The 24,712-nt window shown below is 44.8% G+C and overlaps 2 protein-coding genes across 8 annotated transcripts in view; one reads left to right on the forward strand and one right to left on the reverse strand.

Moving 5' to 3' along the window:
* Positions 1-5,074, forward strand: part of LOC115187891 (grainyhead-like protein 2 homolog) — a 48,611-nt gene extending 43,537 nt beyond the window's left edge. The window contains exons 13-15 of one of the 5 annotated variants that reach the window (XM_029746936.1): positions 170-255; positions 1,662-1,720; positions 4,405-5,074. In XM_029746936.1, coding sequence (XP_029602796.1) covers positions 170-255; positions 1,662-1,720; positions 4,405-4,519 — 260 coding nt within the window. In that variant the 3' untranslated portion in view covers positions 4,520-5,074. Of the gene's footprint in view, positions 1-169; positions 256-1,661; positions 1,773-2,027; positions 2,061-2,097; positions 2,137-2,392; positions 2,431-4,404 lie in introns of those variants that run through there. The other 4 variants (XM_029746939.1, XM_029746938.1, XM_029746937.1 and 1 more) reach the window with 4 other exon arrangements.
* A 12,568-nt stretch (positions 5,075-17,642) lies between these two features.
* Positions 17,643-24,712, reverse strand: part of LOC115187949 (neurocalcin-delta A) — an 83,716-nt gene continuing 76,646 nt past the window's right edge. For 2 of the 3 annotated variants that reach the window (XM_029747035.1, XM_029747034.1), the window contains exons 3-5: positions 20,740-20,845; positions 18,363-18,489; positions 17,980-18,125 (exon numbers count right to left, since the gene is read on the reverse strand). In XM_029747035.1, coding sequence (XP_029602895.1) covers positions 18,392-18,489; positions 20,740-20,845 — 204 coding nt within the window. In that variant the 3' untranslated portion in view covers positions 17,980-18,125; positions 18,363-18,391. Of the gene's footprint in view, positions 18,126-18,362; positions 18,490-20,739; positions 20,846-24,712 lie in introns of all 3 variants that reach the window. The other variant, XM_029747033.1, reaches the window with a different exon arrangement.

Genomic DNA, 24,712 nt, shown 5'->3' on the forward strand with positions numbered 1-24,712 from the left:
TCACGTCTACAGGGAACATCAGTCACGTCTCCTGTAATAAAGAAAATGTCCATGTTTGTTTCAAGCCTACTCAAATGACATCTGAATTGGTTTTCTGTAAATCAACAAACTAATTGTGTCACTCAGCCCCATTGACCAATAATATGCTCTCTATTCCCCGTGTCTTCAGTCCTGCTGTATGTGAGGAAGGAATCAGATGAGGTGTTTGATGCTCTGATGCTGAAGTCTCCCACTCTGATGGCCTTGCTGGAAGCAGTAAGTACAACTAAAAAATATAAACGCAACATGCAACAATTTCAAAGATATTTCAGAGTTACAGTTCATATCAGGAAATCAGTCAATTGAAATGAATTAATTAGGCCCTAATCTATGGATTTCACATGACTGGGAATACAGGATATGCATCTGTTGGTCAGAGATACCTTAAAATGAGGTAGGGGACGTGTATCAGAAAACCAGTCACTATCTGGTGTGACCACCATTTGCCTCATGCAGCGCTCATAACCCCACCTCCACCATGGGGCCCATACCGTAACCCCACCTCCACCATGGGGCCCATACCGTAACCCCACCTCCACCATGGGGCCCATACCGTAACCCCACCTCCACCATGGGGCCCATACCGTAACCCCACCTCCACCATGGGGCCCATACCGTAACCCCACCTCCACCATGGGGCCCATACCGTAACCCCACCTCCACCATGGGGCCCATACCGTAACCCCACCTCCACCATGGGGCCCATACCGTAACCCCACCTCCACCATGGGGCCCATACCATAACCCCACCTCCACCATGGGGCCCATACCATAACCCCACCACCACCATGGGGCCCATACCATAACCCCACCTCCACCATGGGGCCCATACCATAACCCCACCTCCACCATGGGGCCCATACCATAACCCCACCTCCACCATGGGGCCCATACCATAACCCCACCTCCACCATGGGGCCCATACCATAACCCCACCTCCACCATGGGGCCCATACCATAACCCCACCTCCACCATGGGGCCCATACCATAACCCCACCTCCACCATGGGGCCCATACCATAACCCCACCTCCACCACTCTGTTCACAACGTTGACATCAGTAAACCGCTCGTCCACACGACGCCGTACACGTGGTCTGCGGTTTGTGAGGCCGGTTGGACGTACTGCCAAATTCTCTAAAACGACATTGGAGGCTTATGGTAGAGAAATGTACATTAAATTATCTGGCAACACTTCTGGTGGACATTCCTGCAGTCGGCATGCCAATTGCACGCTCCCTCAAAAAAAAAAAAAACACGTGTTGTGTGCACATTTTACAAACTGCACATTTTAGAGCCCCCAGCACAAGGTGCACCTGTGTAATGATCATGCTGTTTAATCAGCTTCTTGATATGCCACACCTGTCAGGTGGATGGATTATCTTGGCAAAGGAGAAATGCTCACTAACAGGGATGTAAACAAATTTGTGCACAAAATTTGAGAGAAATTAGCTTTTTTGTGTTTATGGCACATTTCTGGAATCTTTTATTTCAGCTCATGAAACACGGGACACTTTTACATGTTGTGTTTATATTGTTGTTCAGTGTTGATACACTGGAAACCAGGATAACTGTCATAAAACAGGCCACGTATCGTGACGTCGTCTGTAACTGTTTTCACAGGTCTCAGAGAAGTATGGAGTACCCCGCGAGAATACCAGGATCTACCAGAACAACAGAGGGTGAGTCGTTCCAGAACATTCCAGAACAACAGAGGGTGAGTCGTTCCAGAACATTCCAGAACAACAGAGGGTGAGTCATTCCAGAACATTCCAGAACAACAGATGGTGAGTCGTTCCAGAACATTCCAGAACAACAGAGGGTGAGTCATTCCAGAACATTCCAGAACAACAGAGGGTGAGTCATTCCAGAACATTCCAGAACAACAGAGGGTGAGTCATTCCAGAACATTCCAGAACAACAGAGGGTGAGTCATTCCAGAACATTCCAGAACAACAGAGGGTGAGTCATTCCAGAACATTCCAGAACAACAGAGGGTGAGTCGTTCCAGAACATTCCAGAACAACAGAGGGTGAGTCGTTCCAGAACATTCCAGAACAACAGAGGGTGAGTCGTTCCAGAACAACAGAGGGTGAGTCGTTCCAGAACATTCCAGAACAACAGAGGGTGAGTCGTTCCAGAACATTCCAGAACAACAGAGGGTGAGTCGTTCCAGAACAACAGAGGGTGAGTCGTTCCAGAACATTCCAGAACAACAGAGGGTGAGTCGTTCCAGAACATTCCAGAACAACAGAGGGCGAGTCGTTCCAGAACATTCCAGAACAACAGAGGGTGAGTCGTTCCAGAACATTCCAGAACAACAGAGGGTGAGTCGTTCCAGAACATTCCAGAACAACAGAGGGTGAGTCGTTCCAGAACAACAGAGGGCGAGTCGTTCCAGAACATTCCAGAACAACAGAGGGTGAGTCGTTCCAGAACATTCCAGAACAACAGAGGGTGAGTCGTTCCAGAACATTCCAGAACAACAGAGGGTGAGTCGTTCCAGAACATTCCAGAACAACAGAGGGTGAGTCGTTCCAGAACATTCCAGAACAACAGAGGGTGAGTCGTTCCAGAACATTCCAGAACAACAGAGGGTGAGTCGTTCCAGAACAACAGAGGGTGAGTCGTTCCAGAACATTCCAGAACAACAGAGGGTGAGTCGTTTCAGAACATTCCAGAACAACAGAGGGCGAGTCGTTCCAGAACATTCCAGAACAACAGAGGGTGAGTCGTTCCAGAACATTCCAGAACAACAGAGGGCGAGTCGTTCCAGAACATTCCAGAACAACAGAGGGTGAGTCGTTCCAGAACAACAGAGGGTGAGTCGTTCCAGAACATTCCAGAACAACAGAGGGTGAGTCGTTCCAGAACAACAGAGGGTGAGTCGTTCCAGAACAACAGAGGGTGAGTCGTTCCAGAACATTCCAGAACAACAGAGGGTGAGTCGTTCCAGAACATTCCAGAACAACAGAGGGTGAGTCGTTCCAGAACAACAGAGGGTGAGTCGTTCCAGAACATTCCAGAACAACAGAGGGTGAGTCGTTCCAGAACATTCCAGAACAACAGAGGGTGAGTCGTTCCAGAACAACAGAGGGTGAGTCGTTCCAGAACATTCCAGAACAACAGAGGGCGAGTCGTTCCAGAACATTCCAGAACAACAGAGGGCGAGTCGTTCCAGAACATTCCAGAACAACAGAGGGTGAGTCGTTCCAGAACATTCCAGAACAACAGAGGGTGAGTCGTTCCAGAACATTCCAGAACAACAGAGGGTGAGTCGTTCCAGAACAACAGAGGGCGAGTCGTTCCAGAACATTCCAGAACAACAGAGGGTGAGTCGTTCCAGAACATTCCAGAACAACAGAGGGTGAGTCGTTCCAGAACATTCCAGAACAACAGAGGGTGAGTCGTTCCAGAACATTCCAGAACAACAGAGGGTGAGTCGTTCCAGAACATTCCAGAACAACAGAGGGTGAGTCGTTCCAGAACATTCCAGAACAACAGAGGGTGAGTCGTTCCAGAACATTCCAGAACAACAGAGGGTGAGTCGTTCCAGAACAACAGAGGGTGAGTCGTTCCAGAACATTCCAGAACAACAGAGGGTGAGTCGTTTCAGAACATTCCAGAACAACAGAGGGCGAGTCGTTCCAGAACATTCCAGAACAACAGAGGGTGAGTCGTTCCAGAACATTCCAGAACAACAGAGGGCGAGTCGTTCCAGAACATTCCAGAACAACAGAGGGTGAGTCGTTCCAGAACAACAGAGGGTGAGTCGTTCCAGAACATTCCAGAACAACAGAGGGTGAGTCGTTCCAGAACAACAGAGGGTGAGTCGTTCCAGAACAACAGAGGGTGAGTCGTTCCAGAACATTCCAGAACAACAGAGGGTGAGTCGTTCCAGAACAACAGAGGGTGAGTCATTCCAGAACAACACAGGGTGAGTCGTTCCAGAACAACAGAAGGTGAGTCGTTCCAGAACAACAGAGGGTGAGTCGTTCCAGAACAACAGAAGGTGAGTCGTTCCAGAACAACAGAGGGTGAGTCGTTCCAGAACAACAGAGGTTCAGTCATTCCAGAACAACAGAGGGTGAGTCGTTCCAGAACAACAGAGGTTCAGTCATTCCAGAACAACAGAGGGTGAGTCATTCCAGAACAACACAGGGTGAGTCGTTCCAGAACAACAGAAGGTGAGTCGTTCCAGAACAACAGAGGGTGAGTCGTTCCAGAACAACAGAAGGTGAGTCGTTCCAGAACAACAGAAGGTGAGTCATTCCTCTATGAAGATCCAGGACTATGCTTGTACAAATGTTTTTTATTTTATATTTTTTTGCTTATGAAACGGGAACCTTTTTCTTCTGTCCCTCAGGATCCTGGTCAACATGAATGACAGTATCATAGACCACTATTCCAACGAGGACACCTTCATCCTGTCCGTCGAGAGGTCAGCGGACTGCTTCCGGGTCACGCTGGCAGAGATCTGACCCTTTGTGAGGGAGTAGATGGTGGATGGGATACCTGCGTTGTTCAGTAGTTAATCGGCTCAACCCCCCAATAGCTCCCCCTGCTGGTGGAGACTGGGACTCCTGTAGAATGGGACATTAGGGCTCTGATCTGCCTCTCTCTCTCTCTCCAGCATGGTTCCATTAGCTTCCTCCCAGTTAGTGCCTTCTGAACGTGATCCTCACCCCCAACCTCCCATCTCGCCTGGGCTCCTGCCATCTCTGTGACTGAGAGGAAATGACATCTCTTGTGACTGAGAGGAAATGACATCTCTTGTGACTGAGAGGAAATGACATCTCTGTGACTGAGAGGAAGTGACATCTCTGTGACCGAGAGGAAATGACATCTCTGTGACTGAGAGGAAATGACATCTCTGTGACCGAGAGGAAATGACATCTCTGTGACCGAGAGGAAATAACATCTCTGTGACCGAGAGGAAGTGACATCTCTGTGACTGAGAGGAAATGACATCTCTTGTGACTGAGAGGAAATGACATCTCTTGTGACTGAGAGGAAATGACATCTCTTGTGACTGAGAGGAAATGACACCCCTATATCCCTCCTCCCCAGACCCACTATCCCCCACCCCTATATCCCTCCTCCCCACCCCTATATCCCTCCTCCCCAGACCCACTATCCCCACCCCTATATCCCTCCTCCCCAGACCCACTATCCCCCACCCCTATATCCCTCCTCCCCACCCCTATATCCCTCCTCCCCAGACCCACTATCCCCCTCCCCTATATCCCTCCTCCCCAGACCCACTATCCCCCATCCATATATCCCTCCTCCCCACCCCTATATCCCTCTTCCCCAGACCCACTATCCCCCACCCCTATATCCCTCCTCCCCACCCCTATATCCCTCCTCCCCACCCCTATATCCCTCCTCCCCAGACTCACTATCCCCACCCCTATATCCCTCCTCCCCAGACCCACTATCCCCCCCACCCCTATATCCCTCCTCCCCAGACCCACAATCCCCCACCCCTATAAACCTCCTCCCCAGACCCACAATCCCCCACCCCTATATCCCTCCTCCCCAGACCCACTATCCCTCCCCACCCCTATATCCCTCCTCCCCAGACCCACTATCCCCCACCGCTATATCCCTCCTCCCCACCCCTATATCCCTCCTCCCCACCCCTATATCCCTCCTCCCCAGACCCACTATCCCCCACCCCTATATCCCTCCTCCCCACCCCTATATCCCTCCTCCCCAGACCCACTATCCCCCACCCCTATATCCCTCCTCCCCACCCCTATATCCCTCCTCCCCACCCCTATATCCCTCCTCCCCAGACCCACTATCCCCCACCCCTATATCCCTCCCCCCACCCCTATATCCCTCCTCCCCACCCCTATATCCCTCCTCCCCAGACCCACTATCCCCCACCCCTATATCCCTCCTCCCCAGACCCACTATCCCCCACCCCTATATCCCTCCTCCCCACCCCTATATCCCTCCCCCCCACCCCTATATCCCTCCTCCCCACCCCTATATCCCTCCTCCCCAGACCCACTATCCCCCACCCCTATATCCCTCCTCCCCACCCCTATATCCCTCCTCCCCAGACCCACTATCCCCCCACCCCTATATCCCTCCTCCCCAGACCCACTATCCCCACCCCTATATCCCTCCTCCCCAGACCCACTATCCCCCACCCCTATATCCCTCCCCCCCACCCCTATATCCCTCCTCCCCAGACCCACTATCCCCCAACCCTATATCCCTCCTCCCCACCCCTATATCCCTCCTCCCCAGACCCACTATCCCCACCCCTATATCCCTCCTCCCCAGACCCACTATCCCCCACCCCTATATCCCTCCTCCCCACCCCTATATCCCTCCTCCCCAGACCCACTATCCCCCACCCTTCTCTCCAGCTCCTGTATCACTTTCCACCACATGGCCTCAAACGGCACCATTTTGTTTCTCTCCATCATCCACAAACTTTACATGTTTTGAAATCATTTGCCCTTTCCGTTGCGTGAACAACAGAGGTCGATTTCAATTTTTTAGGTATATATATTATATATATTTTTATTTTTTTTTATTTTTTAAGATAATTGATGAGAAAAGTAAAGTATTGTCCAACCCATCGGGGTTTCTCACTGCATCCTCATATGCCATGTCTTGATATATGCAGACAGACGAATTTAAAGTAAATTAACAATTGTAACACTTCTGGCAGCCATCTTTCCATCTCCGCCCGTAACTTTTGGACTTTATAACATTCCCGAGAAGGCATGGATTATTGAGTCATTGGTAGTTTTACTCTTCAGACACGACTCTGTCGTTGTGCTGTACAATTTGTGAGTTTTGTTTCTTGTATAATACATTTTAAACATTAAATTTATACTGGATTAAGCGAACGTTCTCATGAACTGTAATCTCTTCAGTTATGTTCCATCATTCCCTCCGTCTTGTGCCGACATCAGTTATTTTTAAAGTTTGTTTCCAGTAGTTTATATTTTTATCTAAAGAGATAGTCAGATGGATAGGATCTCTGTAGGTTTTTGTATAGCTGACCTATATATGAATATAATTTTATGACTCAAATAGGATTCCCTTCAAAATGGCTCTGATGTCCACAATATTTAAACATCGAAATTCTCTGATGTAAAACGTTTAATTTGGATGTACAGTATTTGAAAATATCTACATTGGTCAGTACAAAATAGCTTTTTTTTTACTGCAGTCATGGAAATACATGTATTTCTTATTATCAAGCCATTTAGTGTTTCTATGCTTTTAGTTTCCCACCAATTTATCAGTGGATTTGTCACAGTATCTAACGAAGGTGGCGCCCCTCCTCGGTCGGGCGGCGCCGGCGGTCGTCGTCGCCGGCCTATTAGCTGCCACCGATCATTGTTTCTGTGTCTTTTGGTTTTGTCTGTCTATCCCGCACCTGTTTTGTGTCTGTAATTAGTGGGGGGTTATTTAGTGTGCATTTTCAGTTGGGATCTTGTGCGGGATTGTCTATCTGTCGCTAGAGGACAGGTGTTAGTTAGCGCTGGCTTAATATTAAGCGTGTTACTGTTCTGTACGGTGTTTGCCGGGCTGCGCCCCGTGCGTTAAACGTTTCCGTAACGATTCTCCTGTTTTGGATGTTATGCGCACCCTGTGCTTTTTTTTTGGACGCCTTATTGTCTACGGTGGAAATAAACTTTTGATCTACCGGACCTCAGTCTCCTGCATTTGACTCTGCTCCTAAGAGAATACGTGACAGGATTGTGAAAAGCTATCCAAGGATTGTTCCAGAAGGTTGTGTTTTTCTAGGGAGGGATATTGGTTCTTCCAGAATACGTTTCAATTTATTCCATATTATTAACAGTGTTCTATAGTGTTCCATATTGTTACAGTGTTCTATAGTGTTCCATATTGTTAACAGTGTTCTATAGTGTTCCATATTGTTAAGTGTTCTATAGTGTTCCATATTGTTAACAGTGTTCTATAGTGTTCCATATTGTTACAGTGTTCTATAGTGTTCCATATTGTTACAGTGTTCTATATTGTTACAGTGTCGTAACGGCTGTCGTATTAAGTGGACCAAGGCGCAGCGGGTTGAGTGCTCATTTTAAACTTTTATTGAACACAAAGAAAACAAGAAAGAGAACGAACAGTAATGCAGGCTACACACAGCAGTGCAAAAACAACTTCCCACAAATCCCATGACAAAAACACCCCTCTTAAATAAGACCTTCAATTGGAAGCAATGAAGAGCAGCTGCTTCCAATTGAAGGTCAACCCCATCAACTAAACATAGAAATAGAAAGACTAGAACATAGAAATATACTAACAGAACATAAACCAAAACCCTGTAACACTCTAAACAAACACCCCTCTACATAAACACATATCCCAACAAACCCCGAACCACATAAAACAAACACCCCCTGCCACGTCCTGACAAAACTACAATAACCAATAACCCCTTATACTGGCCAGGACGTGACAGTACTGTTATAGTGTTCTATAGTGTTCTATATTGTTATAGTGTTCTATAGTGTTCTATATTGTTAGTGTTCTATATTGTTATAGTGTTCTATAGTGTTCCATATTGTTAGTGTTCTATATTGTTATAGTGTTCAATAGTGTTCTATATTGTTAGTGTTCCATATTGTTATAGTGTTCTATAGTGTTCCATATTGTTAGTGTTCTAGATTGTTAGTGTTCCATATTGTTATAGTGTTCTATAGTGTTCCATATTGTTAGTGTTCTATATTGTTAGTGTTCCATATTGTTAGTGTTCTATATTGTTAGTGTTCCATATTGTTAGTGTTCCATATTGTTAGTGTTCTATAGTGTTCTATATTGTTATAGTGTTCTATAGTGTTCTATATTGTTAGTGTTCCATATTGTTAGTGTTCTATAGTGTTCCATATTGTTAGTGTTCTATATTGTTAGTGTTCCATATTGTTAGTGTTCCATATTGTTAGTGTTCTATAGTGTTATATATTGTTATAGTGTTCTATAGTGTTCTATATTGTTAGTGTTCCATATTTTTAGTGTTCTATAGTGTTCCATATTTTTATAGTGTTCTATAGTGTTCTATATTGTTAGTGTTCCATATTGTTAGTGTTCTATAGTGTTCCATATTGTTATAGTGTTCCATATTGTTATAGTGTGTTCCATATTGTTTTAGTGTTCTATAGTGTTCCATATTGTTAGTGTTCCATATTGTTAGTGTTCTATAGTGTTCTATATTGTTATAGTGTTCTATAGTGTTCTATATTGTTATAGTGTTCTATAGTGTTCTATATTGTTATAGTGTTCTAGTGTTCTATATTGTTATAGTGTTCTATAGTGTTCTATATTGTTAGTGTTCTATAGTGTTCTATATTGTTAGTGTTCTATAGTGTTCTATATTGTTAGTGTTCTATAGTGTTCTATATTGTTAGTGTTCTATAGTGTTCTATATTGTTAGTGTTCTATAGTGTTCCATATTGTTAGTGTTCTATAGTGTTCCATATTGTTACAGTGTTCCATATTGTTAGTGTTCCATAGTGTTACAGTGATCTATAGTATTCCATATTGTTGATGTTCCATATTGTTAGTGTTCCATAGTGTTACAGTGTTCTTAACTATGAAGTTGTTGATGTTTTCAGCTTTATCCTGTGAAAACAGACGCGTATAAATATTCTGGGGATGAGCGTGTTCATCTTCAGTATTTACCCGCTGTTCCTCTTTAGTGGATTTAACTTTAAATAAGTGTTTCATGATGGTGCAGTTTGAAACAGCCAATCAGAGTGTGATGTATTTTACACCAGGATGTTGAACTAAACAGACCCAGTTTGCCAGGTCTTTTCTGATTGGATAACCGCTCTCCTTGATTTACTGAGAATGACAACAGATAAAAACCCTCCCAGTGAAATCCTCATTTTGTTGTCCAGGCTTTTCAAACTTTCTTTAGGATCAAACAGGAAATTGTCCACAACCAGAGATATTTCTAATTCTGATGACTGTCCTGGTTTGATGTATATTTATTAAATTAAATTGTCTCATTGGGGGAGTTGATTCTCTAGGAGATTATTTAATCAATCATATCTCTTCCTCTTGTGTATAATCGCCTCATCGCATTGTGAAAACGGTTTATGCCGTCTGAGGATAATGACCAGATCAACAGGAATCTGAGCGTTTGGGAACTTCACGGTTTATGCCGTCTGAGGATAATAACCAGGGAACTTCACAGGATCTATTGGAACAAACCATTTCCTGTGTTCAAAACCTAATTTGCTTCATTTATTTTGGGAGCGAGTGGGTGGGTCTTACCAACGGGAACGGACTAGTCTTCTATAGTTCAGTAGTTAGATACGGTAGCTGATGTGGACTAGTCTTCTATAGTTCAGTAGTTAGACACATTAGCAGTCACATTTAGACAGCCCCTAGGACCTCTCAATACAGAGGGATTCCTGCGTTGTATGAAATCCTAGCTCAGAGTCACATTTAGACAAGACCTATGACCTCTCAATACAGATGAAATCCTAGCTCAGTGTCACATTTAGACAGCTCCTAGGACCTCTCAATACAGAGGGATTCCTGTATGAAATCCTAGCTCAGAGTCACATTTAGACAGCTCCTAGGACCTCTCAATACAGAGGGATTCCTGTATGAAATCCTAGCTCAGAGTCACATTTAGACAGCTCCTAGGACCTCTCAATACAGAGGGATTCCTGTGTTGTATGAAATCCTAGCTCAGAGTCACATTTAGACAGCTCCTAGGACCTCTCAATACAGAGGGATTCCTGTGTCGTAGCTCAGAGTCAAGATATTTAGAGTTGGGCCAACTTTTGTGTTTTTTTTATATTGTTGTAATTCTAGACATTCAGATACATATCATTGTTTAAATATTCCCCATGTAACATTAATGGGGAGCTAAAATGGCCGCCGTAGAGTCACGTAAATGCATCATAATGAAGAAACCTCAATGTCCCAACTAAATACTTGGCTCTGGCCTGCCTGTAATTAGTGAGCAGTTGCATCCTATTGGAAACAACAAACATGAGACTTGGAGAAAGAAAAAGACACGATATTCCAACATTCACGCAGAAAACTTGCAGATTTAATTTTTTTAATTTATTTTTAAAGTTGACAAAAAAAAAAAATCCTGTGTTAAAAAAAACTAAAAACTACAAAGGTCACTAAATACAGGACACCAAATACAAAATCTACAAAAATCCAAACAAGTACAAACATTGTTCGACAGTTAATATTACCGTATAAATGTATACAATACTGTTTGTGTTTATTTGGCACATGATGCCATGGTTTATTTGTTTTCTTACAGAAAATGTTACACCTGACAGCTAAAAACAATATAGAAACGCAATTCCGATGTGAAAACCATTGCAGTAGCTGTGATCCCCCAGTTATTTTTTAAATGTACTTAAAAAAAAATAAAAACAGCAGTTATATATGTAAAAAAAAAAGATTTGTCCAATGAACACTAAGCCAACTGAAACCACTGATCTGGGGCCTCAGTTACATTCAATTAACAGGAGACGGAAGGGTCAATTCAATGGGTTCCTGACTGATCCAGGAAGTGATGCAAGACTGACTGCTAGGGGGAGGGGTGGGGTGGGGGGGGTGCGGAGAGGAGAACGGCCCGTGAGCTCTGAGAGGATGTTCAATATTGTATGTACTGTATATGGAGATGACTCATGTCATATACACTGTACACTACATACTCTCTCTCTCTCTGTGTGTGTGTGTGTGTGTACATGGGTCACTAAATAACCAAAAGTATGTGGACACCTGCTAGTCAAACGTCTCGTTCCAAAATCATGGGCATTAATATGGAGTTGCTCCCCCTCCCTTTGCTGCTATAACAGCCTCCACTCTTCTGTGAAGGCTTTCCACTAGATGTTGGAACATTGCTGCTTTAACAGCCTCCACTCTTCTGGGAAGGCTTTCCACTAGATGTTGGAACATTGCTGCTATAACAGCCTCCACTCTTCTGGGAAGGCTTTCCACTAGATGTTGGAACATTGCTGCTATAACAGCCTCCTCTCTTCTGGGAAGGCTTTCCACTAGATGTTGGAACATTGCTGAGGGGACTTACTTCCATTCAACCACAAGAGTATTAGTGAGGTCGGGCACTGATGTTGGGCGATTTAGGCCTGGCTCGCAGTCAGCGTTCCAATTCATCCCAAAGGTGTTAGATGGGGTTGAGGTCAGGGCTCCGTGCAGGCCAGTCAAGTTCTTCCACACCGATCTCGATAAACCATTTCTGTATGGACCTCTCTTTGTGCACGGGGGCATTGTCATGCTGAAACAGGAAAGGGCCTTCCCCAAAATGATGCCACAAAGTTGGAAGCACAGAATCATCTAGAATGTCATTGTATGCTGTAGCGTTGAGATTTCCCTTCACTGGAACTAAGGGGTCCGAACCATGAAAAACAGCCCCAGACCATTCATCCTTCTCCACCAAACTTTACAGTTGGCACTAGGCATTGGGGCAGGTAGCGTTCTCCTGGCATCCGCCAAACCCAGATTCATCCGTCGGACTGCCAGATGGTGAAGCGTGATTCATCACTCCAGAGAACGCGTTTCCACTGCTCCAGAGTCCAATGGCGGTGAGTTTTACACCACTCCAGCCGACGCTTGGCATTGGGCATGGTGATGTTAGGTTTGTGTGCGGCTGCTCGGCCATGGAAACCCATTTCATGAAGCTCCCGACCAACAGTTATTGTGCTGACGTTTCTTCTAGAGGCAGTTTGGAACTCGGTAGTGAGTGTTGCAACCGAGGACAGACGATTTTTACGTGCTTCAGCGCTCGGCGGTCCCGTTCTGTGAGTTTGTGTTGCCTACCACTTCACGTCTGAGCCATTGTTGCTCCTAGACGTTTCCACTTCACAATAACAGCACTTATAGTTGACCGGGGGGCAGCTCTAGCAGGGCAGAAATTTGACGAACTGACTTGTTGGAAAGCTGGCATCCTATGATGGTGTCACGTTGAAAGTCACTGAGCTCTTCACTAAGGCCCATTCTACTGCTTTTTGTCTATGGAGATTGCATGGCTGTGTCCTCGATTTTATACACTTGTCAGCAACAGTGTTGCTGAAATAGACAAATCCACTAATTTGAAGGGGTGTCCACATACTTTTGTAACACACACACACACACACACACGAAGTCGGAAGTTTACATACACTTAGGTTGGAGTCATTAAAACTCGTTTTTCAACCACTCCACAAATTTCTTGTTAACAAACTATAGTTTTGGCAAGTCGGTTAGGACATCTACTTTGTGCATGACACAAGTCATTTTTCCAACAGTTGTTTACAGACAGATTATTGCACTTATAATTCACTGTATCACAATTCCAGTGGGTCAGAAGTTTACATACACTAAGTGGACTGTGCCTTTAAACAGCTTGGAAAATTCCAGAAAATTATGTCATGGCTTTAGAAGCTTCTGATAGGCTAATTGACATCATTTGAGTCAATTGGAGGTGTACCTGTGGATGTATTTCAAGGCCTACCTTCAAACACAGTGCCTCTTTGCTTGACATCATGGGAAAATCAAAAGAAATCAGCCAAGACCTCAGAAAAAAAATTGTAGACCTCCACAAGTTTGGTTCATCCTTGGGAGCAATTTACAAACACCTGAAGGTACCACGTTCATCTGTATAGAACATTTGTGGGCAGAACTGAAAAAGCATGTGCAAGCAAGGAGGCCTACAAACCTGACTCAGTTACACCAGCTCTGTCAGGAGGAATGGGCCAAAATTCACCCAACTTATTGTGGGAAGCTTGTGGAAGTCTACCTGAACCATTTGACCCAAGTTAAACAATTTAAAGGCAATGCTACCAAATACTAATTGAGTGTATGTAAACTTCTGACCCACTGGGAATGTGATGAAAGAAATAAAAGCTGAAATAAATCAAATCTCTCTACTATTATTCTGACATTTCACATTCTTAAAATAAAGTGGTGATCCTAACTGACCTAAGACAGGGAAATGTTTACTAGGATTAAATGTCAGGAATTGTGGAAAAACTGAGTTTTAAATATATTTGGCTAAGGTGCATGTAAACTTCCGACTTCAACTGTGTGTATAGATAGAGAGAGATAGATCTATACTGTATATATCTATCTATATCACACACAGTGCATTCTGAAAGTATTCAGACCCCTTCACTTTTTCCACATGTTGTTACGTTACAGCCTTATTCTAAAATGGACAAAATACCCCATAATGACAAAGTCAAAACAGGTTTTTCTGAATTTTTGCACATTTATTTACAACAAAAACAGAAATACCTTATTTACATAAGTATTCAGACCCTTTGCTATGAGACTCTAAATTGAGCTCAGGTGCATCCTGTTTCCACTGATCATCCTTGAGATGTTTCTACAACTTGATTGGAGTCCACCTGTGGTAAATTCAATTGAATGGACATGATTTGGAAAGGCAAACACCTGTCTATATGAGGTCCCACAGTTGTCAGAGTAAAAACCAAGCCATGAGGTCGAAGGAATTGTCCGTAGATCTCCGAGACAGGATTGTGTCGAGGCACAGGTCTGGGGAAGGGTACCAAAAAATGTCTGCAGCATTGAAGGTCCCCAAGAACACAGTGGCCTCCATCATTCTTAAATGGAAGAAGTTTGGAACCACCAAGACTCTTCCTAGAGCTGGCCACCCGGCCAAACTAAGCAATCGGGGGAGAAGGGCTCCGGAGTTCCTCTATGGAGATGGGAGAACCTTCCAGTCAGGATAGAGAGAAAGATGACTGGAGCAAAGTACAGAGAGATCCTTGATGAAAACCTGATCCAGAGAACTCAGGACCTCAGACTGGGGTGAAGGTTCACCTTCCAACAGGACAACGACCCTAAGCACACAGCCAAGACAATGCGGGAGTGGCTTCAGGACAAGTCTCTGAATGTCCTTGAGTGGCCCAGCCAGAGCCCGGACTTGAACCTGATCGAACATCTCTGGAGACCTGAAAATATCTGTGTAGCGACGCTCCCCATCCAACCTGACAGAGCTTGAGAATATCTGCAGAGAAGAATGGGAGAAACTGCCCAAATACGGGTGTGCCAAGCTTGTAGCCTCATACCCAAGAAGACTCAAGGCTGTAAACGCTGCCAAAGGTGCTTCAACAAAGTACTGAGTAAAGGGTCTGAATACAGTTTTAAAAATGTCTAAAAACCTGTTTTTGCTTTGTCACTTTGGGGTTGCGCTGTCGCTATGGGGTCGTGCTGTCGCTAGGGGGTTGCTATGGGGTTGTGCTGTCGCTAGGGGGTTGCTATGGGGTCGTGCTGTCGCTAGGGGGTTGCTATGGGATGTGCTGTCGCTACAGGGTCGTGCTGTCGCTAGGGGGTTGCTATGGGGTCGTGCTGTCGCTAGGGGGTTGCTATGGGGTCGTGCTGTCGCTACGGGGTCGTGCTGTCGCTAGGGGGTTGCTATGGGGTCGTGCTGTCGCTAGGGGGTTGCTATGGGGTTGTGCTGTCGCTACGGGGTCGTGCTGTCGCTAGGGGGTTGCGCTGTCGCTAGGGGGTTGTGCTGTCGCTAGGGGGTTGCGCTGTCGCTAGGGGGTTGCTATGGGTTTATGTTGTCGCTAGGGGGTTGTGCTGTCGCTAGGGGGTTGCGCTGTCGCTATGGGGTTGCGCTGTTGCTAGGGGGTTGTGCTGTCGCTAGGGGGTTGCGCTGTCGCTAGGGGGTAGTGCTGTCGCTAGGGGGTAGCGCTGTCGCTAGGGGGTAGCGCTGTCGCTAGGGGGTAGCGCTGTCGCTAGGGGGTAGCGCTGTCGCTAGGGGGTAGCGCTGTCGCTAGGGGGTTGTGCTATTGCTAGGGGGTAGCGCTGTCACTAGGGGGTTGTGCTGTCGCTAGGGGGTTGCTATGGGGTTGTGCTGTCGCTAGGGGGTTGCTATGGGGTTGCGCTGTCGCTAGGGGGTTGTGCTGTCACTATGAGGTTGCGCTGTCGCTACGGGGTTGCGCTGTCGCTAGGGGGTAGCGCTGTCGCTAGGGGGTTGTGCTGTCGCTAGGGGGTTGTGCTGTCGCTAGGGGGTAGCGCTGTCGCTACGGGGTTGCGCTGTCGCTACGGGGTTGCGCTGTCGCTAGGGGGTTGCGCTGTCGCTAGGGGGTAGCGCTGTCGCTAGGGGGTAGCGCTGTCGCTAGGGGGTAGCGCTGTCGCTAGGGGGTAGCGCTGTCGCTAGGGGGTTGCGCTGTCGCTAGGGGGTTGCGCTGTCGCTAGGGGGTTGTGCTGTCGCTAGGAGGTTGCTATGGGGTTGTGCTGTCGCTAGGGGGTATTGTACGTGCGTATATATACATATGACTCAGGGCCAGATGTTATGGGGTCGTGTTGTGGTTGAATATAACTAAGACAGCACAACATATCTAGTAAGGTACAGTACTGTACCCCATTCAACAGGGCACATCTCGGTGTGTGGTGGTCTATGGCCATTGGCCAGCGGCAGGGCTTGAGCTGGTCATAGGAACTGCTCTCTCTACAAAGCTTTGCTGCTGTCGACAAACCAGAGAAAAATATTGGTTATTCATAATAACACAGTGACTTTCACAACATCACTGGACAAGGGGGGGAGGCCCACAAGCTCGTCAAATCACCACTGAAAACCATCAGCACATGAACACACACCGTACGTACAGGAACCTGTTCCAAAACAAAACCCCCCCCCCGCCTGATTGAAACGTGTTTAACATGCGCCAGTTAAAACATCTAAAAATATAATGTTGACGTTGTTTCTCTTCACAACAGTAGATGAGAAATACAACAGAATTGCATGCTTGATATCCTTTAAACAACTTCTAATGGAAACGCATCCCATAACGTCTGTTCTGTAACCATGACTACATTCTGGAGGGGGGGGATCTCGTTTAACTTATTAACAGCCCATAAGGCTGTGAACAAATGTCTTGAAGGCTCTGCTTAAGGATCATTTCTAACATTTTAAAATTTGAAATGCAATTTACCATTTTAAAAAGTATTTTTTAATTATTTTTTTTATAAAAACAAATGTATTTAAGAGAAACATGTCCAAAAAAAAGAATCATGTAGTTAACATCAATAACCACATTATCTGTGACAGGAAGTGTCCCAAAAGGGCAGTCTATTCCCTATATAGTGCACTACTGCAGACCACAGGGACCAGAGCCCTTATGGGTTTCCCTATGGGTCCTGGTCTAAAGTAGTGCACTATAATAGGGGATAGGGTGCCCTTTGGGACACGTCCCTGGGGACACGTCCTCTTCCTGTACTTCAAACCATTACTAAAGGCCTTTAACAGTATCTGCATAGTACTATATGGAGACCCCGATCTTTAACTTGAGTCTGAAAAATACCAGCACAAATAGCAATTCAAAATATTACAACTTAACACAAGTGTATCAAGCTTGAAAAACACGTCAACACAAACATCCACATTCTAACAGTAAAATAACTCTAATTCTCTTTCCAGCCATGGGACAAATATCACAATCTCTCTCTCTCTCTCATTCCCTCTCTCTCTCTCTCCCTCTCTCTCCCTCTCTCTCCCTCTCTCATCCCCCCCCCCTCTCTCTCTCTCTCTCTCTCTCTCTCTCTCTCTCTCTCTCTCTCATTCCCTCTCTCTCCCTCTCTCATCCCCCTCTCTCTCATCCCTCTCTCTCTCTCAAACTGTTTACGCTACACACCAGAACTAGGAGGACCTAGTTGAGGGCAGTGGGTGTGTCCAGTACGGAGCGTTGAGAACACCGACAACCAAACAGAGAGTCCAGTTTACAGTCTTAAAACAGGATACGTCTCAAACAGCATCCTATTCCCTATGTAGTGCACTACTGCAGACCAGGGCCTACAGGGCTTAAAAGTACTGCTTAATACAGGGAATAGGGGTGTGATTTGGGACGCGGGCCCCTAGGACTTATCAAATACATGGCGAGTGGACTGGATGACATCACGAGAGCCTGGGGATGATGTCACGTTGCTGCTGGGAGTGGTCAGAGGAGGAGGAGGAGTCTGGAGAACATGGCTGGCTCTCATTGGCCCGTTGTCTTCAGTGTCATCATTTGAAGGCGTGGCTTCTTCATCAGTTTGCTCCAAAAGGTGGAGGGGGGGAGGGGCTATTTGGATTCACCCAAACAAGCACTGGAAATAGAATGACAAAGACTGGTTAGTGGAGGTTAGTGGACCTAACAGACCGGTTAGTTAGTGGAGGTTGGTGGAGGTAACAGACTGGTTAGCTCTGGTCCTGGTTCAGATATTCAGTCCTCTCTCTATTAATCAGGTACTACAGAGCAACCGTGTTCGATCTCACACTAGGGGTGAAACAGAGCCGGGAATGAAACTAACAGGAAACATAAAGGAATAGAGTAGCAGCCTTACATTGTCTTGACCCCCAAGGTCGGGTCGGGTTAGAACTGTCCAGCGCTGCTGGGGTCACACTGTAACAGACGCACGATGGAGGGGTCACTTTTAGCCCCTTTAATGAACTCTTCCAGAGACAGTTTACCTGGAGAAACAATAACAACAGGAAACAGTCAGGTTAGATTAACCTTTAATGAACTCTTCCAGAGACAGTTTACCTGGAGAATCAACAACAACAGGAAACAGTCAGGTTAGATTAACCTTTAATGAACTCTTCCAGAGACAGTTTACCTGGAGAAACAACAACAACAGGAAACAGTCAGGTAAACACTAGCTATATGAGTGTATAATAATGATCAAATAGAGAGTTTGAAGTTTGGACAACGAACTGAAAACCACTGAGTAAGTAGGTCCCCAACAGGCGTTAACGCTAGTAGTCAGATGGGATTATTAACAGGCGGTAACGCTAGTAGTCAGATGGGATTATTAACAGGCGGTAACGCTAGTAGTCAGATGGGATTATTAACAGGCGTTAACGCTAGTAGTCAGATGGGATTATTAACAGGCGGTAACGCTAGTAGTCAGATGGGATTATTAACAGGCGGTAACGCTAGTAGTCAGATGGGATTATTAACAGGCGGTAACGCTAGTAGTCAGATGGGATTATTAACAGGCGGTAACGCTAGTAGTCAGATGGGATTATTAACAGGCGGTAACGCTAGTAGTCAGATGGGATTATTAACAGGCGGTAACGCTAGTAGTCAGATGGGATTATTAACAGGCGGTAACGCTAGTAGTCAGATGGGATTATTAACAGGCGGTAACGCTAGTAGTCAGATGGGATTATTAACAGGCGGTAACGCTAGTAGTCAGATGGGATTATTAACAGGCGTTAACGCTAGTAGTCAGATGGGATTATTAACAGGCGGTAACGCTAGTAGTCAGATGGGATTATTAACAGGCGTTAACGCTAGTAGTCAGATGGGATTATTAACAGGCGGTAACGCTAGTAGTCAGATGGGATTATTAACAGGCGGTAACGCTAGTAGTCAGATGGGATTATTAACAGGCGGTAACGCTAGTAGTCAGATGGGATTATTAACAGGCGGTAACGCTAGTAGTCAGATGGGATTATTAACAGGCGGTAACGCTAGTAGTCAGATGGGATTATTAACAGGCGGTAACGCTAGTAGTCAGATGGGATTATTAACAGGCGGTAACGCTAGTAGTCAGATGGGATTATTAACAGGCGGTAACGCTAGTAGTCAGATGGGATTATTAACAGGCGGTAACGCTAGTAGTCAGATGGGATTATTAACAGGTGGTAACGCAGTATCCACGTTTTCATATCATCATTACCATCCTTCTCTCATCCCGGGATTTGGGTTATTACCGGTTTAGCACAGAAGGGGGCGCTAAAAAAGCAAGAAAAACCCATTGGGCCTCTATTACCAGAATGCTAACCAAATTACCACAAACCAATAGCAAAATCACATGGACGCTGTTAGCTAAATGCTAACAAGCAAAAACGTACATAAACTAATTGCAAAGACAAACAAATCCATCTCATAAAGTTATAAAGGCTTCTCAGTAGCTGGGGCGGTATACCCTATATCAATACACTCCCTCTATCGGCTTCTAAATAGCTGGGGCGGTATACCCTATACCAGTACACTCCCTCTATCGGCTTCTCAATAGCTGGGGCGGTATACCCTACACCAATACACTCCCTCTATCGGCTTCTCAATAGCTGGGGCGGTATACCCTATACCAGTACACTCCCACTATCGGCTTCTCAATAGCTGGGGCGGTATACCCAATACCAGTACACTCCCACTATCGGCTTCTCAATAGCTGGGGCGGTATACCCAATACCAGTACACTCCCACTATCGGCTTCTCAATAGCTGGGGCGGTATACCCTATTCCAGTACACTCCCACTATCGGCTTCTCAATAGCTGGGGCGGTATACCCTATACCAGTACACTAACACTCTCACTATCGGCTTCTCAATAGCTGGGGCGGTATACCAGTACACTCCCTCTATCGGCTTCTCAATAGCTGGGGCGGTATACCCTATACCAGTACACTAACACTCTCACTATCGGCTTCTCAATAGCTGGGGCGGTATACCAGTACCCTCCCACTATCGGCTTCTCAATAGCTGGGGCGGTATACCAGTACACTCACTCTATCGGCTTCTCAATAGCTGGGGCGGTATACCCTATACCAGTACACTAACACTCTCACTATCGGCTTCTCAATAGCTGGGGCGGTATACCCTATACCAGTACACTAACACTCTCACTATCGGCTTCTCAATAGCTGGGGCGGTATACTAGTACACTCCCACTATAGGCTGTAATGTGTTGGAGGTGGATGAGATGAGACCTACCGTCTCTGTTGGTGTCCATCTGTCTGAAGATCTTCTCTGTTCTCTTCTCTGGAGTAGACTCATCTTCTGGCATCTTCATCACAGACGACACCATCTTATAGATCGCCTGGAGAATAAAAACACAGACACCATCTTATAGATATCCTGGAGAATAAAACAGATATCCTGGAGAATAAACACACAGACACCATCTGACAGATATCCTGGAGAATAAACACACAGACACCATCTTATAGATATCCTGGAGAATAAACACACAGATATCCTGGAGAATAAAACACACAGACACCATCTTATAGATATCCTGGAGAATAAACACACAGACACCATCTTATAGATATCCTGGAGAATAAACACACAGACACCATCTTATAGATATCCTGGAGAATAAACACACAGACACCATCTTATAGATATCCTGGAGAATAAACACACAGACACCATCTTATAGATATCCTGGAGAATAAACACACAGACACCATCTTATAGATATCCTGGAGAATAAAACACACAGACACCATCTTATAGATATCCTGGAGTATAAACACACAGACACCATCTTATAGATATCCTGGAGAATAAAACACACAGACACCATCTTATAGATATCCTGGAGAATAAACACACAGACACCATCTTATAGATATCCTGGAGAATCAGACACCATCTTATAGATATCCTGGAGAATAAACACACAGACACCATCTTATAGATATCCTGGAGAATAAAACACACAGATATCCTGGAGAATAAAACACACAGACACCATCTTATAGATATCCTGGAGAATAAACACACAGACACCATCTTATAGATAGATATCCTGGAGAATAAACACACAGACACCATCTTATAGATATCCTGGAGAATAAACACAGACATCATCTTATAGATATCCTGGAGAATAAACACACAGACGCCATCTTATAGATATCCTGGAGAATAAAACACACAGACACCATCTTATAGATATCCTGGAGAATAAACACACAGACACCATCTTATAGATATCCTGGAGAATAAAACACACAGACACCATCTGATAGATAGATATCCTGGAGAATAAACACACAGACACCATCTTATAGATAGATATCCTGGAGAATAAACACACAGACACCATCTTATAGATATCCTGGAGAATAAACACACAGACACCATCTTATAGATATCCTGGAGAATAAAACACAGACACCATCTGATAGATATCCTGGAGAATAAAACACACAGACACCATCTTATAGATATCCTGGAGAATAAACACACAGACACCATCTTATAGATATCCTGGAGAATAAACACACAGACACCATCTTATAGATATCCTGGAGAATAAAACACACAGACACCATCTTATAGATATCCTGGAGTATAAACACACAGACACCATCTTATAGATATCCTGGAGAATAAAACACACAGACACCATCTTATAGATATCCTGGAGAATAAACACACAGACATCATCTTCTAGATATCCTGGAGAATAAAACACACAGATATCCTGGAGAATAAAACACACAGACACCATCTTATAGATATCCTGGAGTATAAACACACAGACACCATCTTATAGATATCCTGGAGAATAAACACACAGACACCATCTTATAGATATCCTGGAGAATAAAACACACAGACACCATCTTCTAGATATCCTGGAGAATAAAACACACAGGTATCCTGGAGAATAAACACACAGACACCATCTGATAGATATCCTGGAGAATAAACACACAGGTATCCTGGAGAATAAACACACAGACACCATCTGATAGATGTCCTGGAGAATAAAACACACAGATATCCTGGAGAATAAATCACACAGACACCATCTTATAGATATCCTGGAGAATAAACACACAGACACCATCTTATAGATATCCTGGAGAATAAACACACAGACACCATCTTATAGATATCCTGGAGAATAAAACACACAGACACCATCTTATAGATAGATATCCTGGAGAATAAACACACAGACACCATCTTATAGATATCCTGGAGAATAAACACACAGACACCATCTTATAGATATCCTGGAGAATAAAACACACAGACACCATCTTATAGATATCCTGGAGAATAAACACACAGACACCATCTTATAGATATCCTGGAGAATAAACACACAGACACCATCTTATAGATATCCTGGAGAATAAAACACACAGACACCATCTTATAGATATCCTGGAGAATAAACACACAGACACCATCTGATAGATATCCTGGAGAATAAAACACACAGAAATCCTGGAGAATAAACACACAGACACCATCTTATAGATATCCTGGAGAACAAAACACACAGACACCATCTTATAGATATCCTGGAGAATAAACACACAGAAATCCTGGAGAATAAAACACACAGACACCATCTTATAGATATCCTGGAGAATAAACACACAGACACCATCTTATAGATATCCTGGAGAATAAACACACAGACACCATCTTATAGATATCCTGGAGAATAAACACACAGACACCATCTTATAGATATCCTGGAGAATAAACACACAGACACCATATTATACACTGAACAGAAATATAAACACAGCATGTAAAGTGTTGGTCTCATGTTTCATGAGCTAAAATAAAAGATCCCAGAAATGTCCCATATGCACAAAAATATTATTTATCTCAAATGTGTTTATATCCCTGTTAGTGAGCATTTCTCCTTTACCAAGATAATCCATCCACCTGACAGGTGTGGCATATCAAGAAGCTGATTTAACAGCATGATCATTACAGGTGCACCTTGTGCTGGGGACAATAAAAGGCCACTCTAAAATGTGCAGTTTTGCCACACAACACAATGCCACAGATGTCTCAAGTTTTGAGGGAGCGTGCAATTGGCCTGCTGACTGCAGGAATGTCCACCAGAGCTGTTGCCAGAGAATGTAATGTTAATTTCTTTACCATAAGCCGCCTCCAACATTGTTTTAGAGAATTTGGCAGTAAGTCCAACCGTCCTCACAACCGCAGACCACTTCTTCACCTCGGGGATCATCTGAGACCAGCCACCCGGACAGCTGATGAAACTCTGTGTTTGCACAACCAAAGAATTTCTGCACAAACTGTCAGAAACCGTCTCATGGAAGCTCATCTGTGTGCTCGTCGTCCTCACCAGGGTCTTGACCTGACTGCAGTTCGGCATCGTAACCGACTTCAGTGGGGAAATGCCTACCTTTGATGGCGACTGGTACGCTGGAGAAGTGTGCTCTTCACAGATGAGAGCACACTCTTCATTCATTCGCCGCCATCACCTCATGTTTCAGCATGATAATGCACGGCCCGACGTCGCAAGGATCTGTACACAATTCCTGGAAGCTGAAAATATCCCAGTTCTTCCATGGCCTGCATACTCACCAGACATGTCACCCATTGAGCATGTTTGGGATGCTCTGGATGTTCCAGTTCCCGCCAATATCCAGCAACTTCGCACAGCCATTGAAGAGGAGTGGGACAACATTGCACAGGCCACAATCAACAGCCTGATCAACTCTATGTGAAGGAGATGTGTCGCGCTGCATGAGGCAAATGGTGGTCACACCAGATACTGACTGGTTTTCTGATCCACGTCCCCTACCTTTTATAAAGGTATCTGTGACCAACAGATGCATATCTGTATTCCCAGTCATGTGAAATCCATAGATTAGGGCCTCATTTATTTATTTATTTAAATTGACTTATTTTCCTTATATGAACTGTAACTCAGTAAAATATCTTAAATTGTTGCATGCGGCAACTAGCCAAGTGGTTAGAGCGTTGGACTAGTAACCGAAAGGTTCCTAGATCAAATCCCCCGAGCTGACAAGGTATAAATCTGTCGTTCTGCCCCTGAACAAGGCAGTTAACCCACTGTTCCCCGGTAGGCCGTCATTGTAAATAAGAATTTGTTCTTAACTGACTTGCCTAGTTAAATAAAGGGTAAAATAAATAAAGAAAAAAATGCTGCGAA

This window comes from Salmo trutta, unplaced genomic scaffold, assembly GCF_901001165.1.
Source record: "Salmo trutta unplaced genomic scaffold, fSalTru1.1, whole genome shotgun sequence".
NCBI classification, from domain to species: domain Eukaryota; kingdom Metazoa; phylum Chordata; class Actinopteri; order Salmoniformes; family Salmonidae; genus Salmo; species Salmo trutta.